At 38.7% G+C, this 5,508-nt stretch overlaps 1 protein-coding gene across 2 annotated transcripts in view; it reads left to right on the top strand.

Annotated features, from left to right (window-relative positions):
- DAP (death associated protein) overlaps positions 1-5,508 on the top strand; it is an 80,771-nt gene that overhangs the window by 7,036 nt on the left and 68,227 nt on the right. For both annotated transcript variants that reach the window (XM_019541584.1, XM_019541577.1), the window contains exon 2: positions 1,198-1,294. In XM_019541584.1, coding sequence (XP_019397129.1) covers positions 1,198-1,294 — 97 coding nt within the window. The remainder of the gene's footprint in view (positions 1-1,197; positions 1,295-5,508) is intronic.

Below are 5,508 nucleotides of genomic sequence, written 5' to 3'. Positions count from 1 at the left end.
ATCGGAGGTGGTTCAAGCACCTACACTGAACACCTTCAAGAGTAAATTGGATGCTTATCTTGCTGGGATCCTGTGACCCCAGCTGACTTCCTGCCCTTTGGGCAGGGGGCTGGACTCAATGATCTTTCGAGGTCCCTTCCAGCCCTAATGTCTATGGAATCTATGAAATCTTCCACAGTGGAGATAATATTAGCTTGAAACCAACTAAAAAGTTAGATGTGCTTCTTTATGCATGTGTGGAGTTTTGTCTCTTACGGTTTCTAATGTTTATTGGAAAATAATTGAACTTATTTTCTTGAAGGACACAGTCACCTTAAAATCTTATTTTGTGCTGTATTGCTGTATTCCAGTCAAGAAGATTTTTTTGTTGTTGCTAATATCACTACTAAAAGCTTTCAATTTTACTTTTCATTTTGCTGTAGTGTCCCAAATCAGATATCACCTAAATCATGATTGTAGATTGCTTTTTACTTTTATCTCAGGGTGGACAATGAAAACAACATATTGACCTTGACTTTTCTTGAACTTTCAGAGTGAATATTAATTTCTGTTGTTACTAAATGTAAGCTATGAGAACATGTCAATTGGATTTGAGGTGTGGTAAATGCTTTGCACCCAGATAAATTAATTGTCCTTTTTGGATTTTTTGTAGTTATTTGAAGAAAATATCTTTATGTTCAAAAAACAATTACTTGGTGTATAGATTTAATTTGGAATAATAAAAGTGAATTTTTCCAGCACTTTTTGTGTAGCATAGTATAATTATACAATAACAAAAGAATTCACGTGTGAGATAATCCAACATCATCATTTCTTCCTTTGTTTGCCCCAGATTAATGGAGATGGAGGTCAGACTTGATGATCTGCTCAGGTCCCTTCCGACCCTACTAACTATGAAACTATGAAATAAATGTTGCACCTCTTAAATAGTATTGGTACTATAATAAAAGACAAGCTATGAGTGTGATCCAAGGCAATGCAAGAGGCCTGGCACAGCTACTGCTTAGAACTTTCACCTGTAAATATTTTTGGATACAGTAATCACCATGCATAGACATAATTCTTAAATTTAGTCTGCAAATACGCATTTGATCTTTTTATTTTTATTTATTTCATTTTTAAATTTGCCTCCTAAATTTCCTTGTTCTTTTTATCTTAATTATCTCTTTGACGTCCTTGTCCTTATTTTCTTTCCAGTGAAAGCTGGTGGGATGAGGATTGTGCAGAAACACCCTCACACTTCTGATTCCAAAGAGGACAAAGATAAGGATGACCAAGACTGGGAAACCACCAGGTGAGCATTCTGAGAAGGTGCATGGGATCTTGCATGGAGTGGGCACGTCTATGCCTGCACCCGACAGCAGAGTTTTTACTGCACAGACATTCAGTACTTGCTTTAGCATAGCACTGTGCAGCAACCGTTGGTACGCCGCAGTCCTAGTGTGATACAGGTCATTTCCAACTCTACTGCTCAGTATCTTGTTGCTACTGAGCAGTAGCGGCAGCATCATAGTTTGAGCCCATGGACGCTACGTCATTAGCAATGAGATGTGTTGCCGTAGCTTGTCACTACAGCAACATAGTGTCTCGTGTAGACATGCCCAGCATGTAACTGACTGGTATCTCTTTGAACGTTAACATAATTTTAGGATACAGTTAGATTTAAACATATTTATGTGGGGGGCCTTAGGCTGCTTACAGTTGCTGTTATCTGATTCAAAATACAAATACAGGGCCATGTTACCTATGCTTCTTAGGAAAGATCAGCTGCTTGTACCTGGCTGATCTTCCTTTAACTTTTCTGCCAAACGAATGGGGCTTCCTTCTGTTCCTTCCCTTGAAGTGAGTGCTGGGCTGCCTAAGTCTGTGCATTTGATTTTCTCCTGTTTGTGATCCATTGGACTTTCCCTGAGCGGGACTTGAGAATATGGAGCAAAGATGGAGTTAAAATAATTCTGAAAACTATAGCCAAGCTATTTTAGGTGGGGAAATAACAGTTCTGAGGGAGGAAGGTGCCATGCAAAGTAATTCATGTCTCCTGTGCCATGAGTCCTGTACATTCTTTTCAAAATTGCTGGATGTCAGATGTGTGGAAATGGAAGATACAAGTTTATGTGAAGGGGGTGAAACCGTGCTGATTCAAAGCCACTTCTTAATAGAGATTATACAAAGCCTACTGGTTTTGCTCTTTGTTCCCCCTCCCCCACCTTCTCTATGGGGCTGATATAGCTGGCCATATGCAGCTATTTCATTGATTTCATAGACATTGCTTAGAATTGTAAAAAACCTGATCTGGGCTTCTGAATTACTCCTCATTTTGGAGCTCTGTTATAGAAAATTGTTATCTTGCATTCCCCCAGGCATTCATTAGATTGAAGAGTTAACAAAAAAAAACCCAGGTCCTGTGTGACCCATCTAATGTAAGGCTGGTCCCTGAATTGGGAGATTGCAAAAACTTAGTGTATGTTACCATGCTTATTCAACACCTTATCTCCATTTCTACTGAAATATTAGCAAAAGATTTTTCATTATTGCATATCAAAGTTATTTTTAGGAGTTGCTTTGAGTACAACAATTAAAGTTATTAAAGCCATATTATTTCAGTTTTTCAAATCATAGTAATTTCTTATGCTTAGAACATGTAAGTAGGTATACCAGCTGTTCTGCCTTATAACAAAGCCCAATTTCTCCAAAATTCTCTCTGTACTAACTTAGTATATACTGCATTGTCCTTGGTATTTATTCAAGGCAGATATTTGTAGGGCTGCTTTCTCTCTGTGCTGTTTTGTACATAGGCTACCTTCAAGTATTTATTTTTATGCCTCAAACAATGATAAGAACACTGAGGTATGTTCATTTGTGTCTTCATGAATAAAAACAAGCCATGACCATGTTTATTTTCTTTCCACAAGAACTGTGGAATTTGAAATAAAGCATTTATGTCAGGGTAAATAATTGTTATTAGCATAGTTACAAATTAGTGTGTCTGGATGGAAAGCTGGAAAAATGGGACAGCCTACTTCTTTCGTTCACTCAAATTAGTCATCTCTAAAGTCTTTCTGGAGTTAAACAAGTTGGAGCAGCATTTATGTCAGGGTGGAATTTTGTTTGTATTCAAATGCTAGGAGCTTGGGCAACAAAATGGAGGAACTTGAACTATGTAATAAAAACATGAAGGAATAGCAGCCAGGATAGACAGATGTTGAAAGATGCATGCTGCTTAGGATAGATAAAAATAAAGCTGGATTGCGTTATACGTAAGGTGTGTTAGACCTCAGAGAGGTAAGACAACATATAACATGGCTAAAATAGAATCTGTTTGGGTCAAAATCACTTTGGAGATGGCTGGTAAAAGAGGTTCAGACTGTTGCCATGTCTTTGTAATAGATTCTCAGGATTTAATTTAGACAGGGACAAAAGATCTCAGAAATGTTGAGAGAGAGAGACTGGGGACAAAAACTGTTTTTCACTTTACACCTTCAAAAGGCAGTTACACAGCCTCAAGTTTTCAATAAGGGCATACTGCTAAACATCAAGGCAAAGGTAAGATGAAATGGAAGTTACCATAACCCAGGTGGAAGCAAAATGTACTGAGTTTAATGTGCTTAACTCAGAGGGACAAGTTACTCTCCCTGCCAGAAATCTATAACAACTGTATGTAGAATTGCAGCTATGGTAGAAAATGCCGTAAATAAATATACCTTTGTTTCATAAGACCCACTGCTTCCCCATCTGACCAGTGTTACTGTTAAGCATGCAGCTGGAGCAAACTGTTCACACTCTGACTATATTCCTGTAGAAGGTGTTGTTCGACCCTGTCAGGCTTTTGACTACACAGAGGTGTTGAGGTAATGTTAGATTTCAGATTATTGTATAGTACAACAAATATTAACTGTAAATTAATCTTCCTGTTGAAAATCTGTCAGAGAGGGTTGAATTAAACAGGAAGCAGCTATGTGGTATACACCCAAGAGGGTGCTGGTTGTCTGTTTTGATGCGGAGGGGGATATGACCATGGAGGCATAAAAAAAATGCCACATCTACAGGGTAAGGGAGGAAAAAGAGAGGATCAGCAGACCCAGTACTGGCTGATTCCGGAGTACTTTTGCAGTTGCTGACTGCACAGAGCATATCAATTTGAGCAGAAGGTCACTTACTGCTGTAGAGGGATAACAAAGATTCATAGGGTGTTATATACACCGTTATTACTGTTGCCTTTATATATAAAGTTAGTGCTGTCACCATCAGTGTTGAATTACACATTTGCTGCACATCAACTGCTTTGCTGAGAATTGCTGCCTCTTATAGCAACTTTGTCCTACATGGTAGGCTGTAGTCTCCCTGTAAAACCTTTGGACTCCTGGTTTCCATATAGAGGTTGTATTTACATGTTCAATAGCAGGAAGAGAGGATGTTTCTCAGACCCTCCTCCCTTCCTCTATCATTGCTATGTTCATCAGTCTGATATTTTACCTGTTTATACCTAGAAACCGAGGGGATTGGTTTTGCCCCCATAAACCCCCTCACCTTTTCCCTCTGGAGCTTATGTTATTCTTCAGGTATTAAGGGATTTGATTTAGTCTTGCATTCATGTTTCACTCGCACAGACCCATGTTATTAAGTAAACTAAAATTAACAAATATTTGCATAAGTACTAGAGTCAGGTGAGCCCTGATGAGCAAATAAAATATGGAAACTGGTTTCTTTTGTGCAAAAATAAGAATGTTGTGTATAACTTAGTAAATCTTTGAATTTTAATTTCAAAATAGATGTGGATAGAATAACTCATGAACAGGATAAGAGTCATCAAGTATTTTGAAATGTAATTTGATGTATAAATGACTCTGTTTCATAAAGCAAGCAAGCAACACTGTTAACTTTTCCTACTTACATTTCTAGTCTTGGTCATATGGCCTCAATAAAACAATCACATTCTTTACATGATGTAATTTCTCCTCTTCTTGCATTCAAAGTTAAACAGGCAAACAAACCTCTCAGGGAACTATGTCAGGTGACAGCGGCAGCTGATAAAATGGTAAAGGGCAAACAGTGATAATACAGGTAGGACTGTGAATAAAAGCGAGAGGTCGCCCACTGTTAGTATGAAGTGCTCGTCCTTTCACCGCATCTGATGAAGTGTACTCCATGAAAGCTTGTGCTCTCTATATATCTTATTTATTTAGTCTGTAAAGTGCATATTGACTCCATGTTCCACTTCTGTTTCTGTGGGTTCTTTTCTTCTTTGCCTCTCCCATCACTGTCCACTCTCCCTTATTTCATAGTTTCATAGTTTCTAGGGTCGGAAGGGGCCTGAGTAGATCATCTAGTCTGAGCCCCTGCCATGGCAGGAAAGAGTACTGGATTCAGACGACCCCAGCAAGGTATACATCTAACCTCCTCTTCAAGACCCCCAGGGTAGGAGCTAGCACCACTTCTCTTGGAAGTTGGTTCCAGATCCTAGCCGCCCTGACCGTGAAGTAGCGCCTCCTGATATCTAGCCTAAATCTA

The sequence above is a fragment of the Crocodylus porosus genome, unplaced genomic scaffold, assembly GCF_001723895.1.
Source record: "Crocodylus porosus isolate Cpor-Errol unplaced genomic scaffold, CroPor_comp1, whole genome shotgun sequence".
In the NCBI taxonomy this organism is placed as follows: Eukaryota; Metazoa; Chordata; order Crocodylia; family Crocodylidae; genus Crocodylus; species Crocodylus porosus.
Note: the sequence above shows the minus strand (reverse complement) of the source record. Positions and strands in the feature narration are given on the sequence as shown.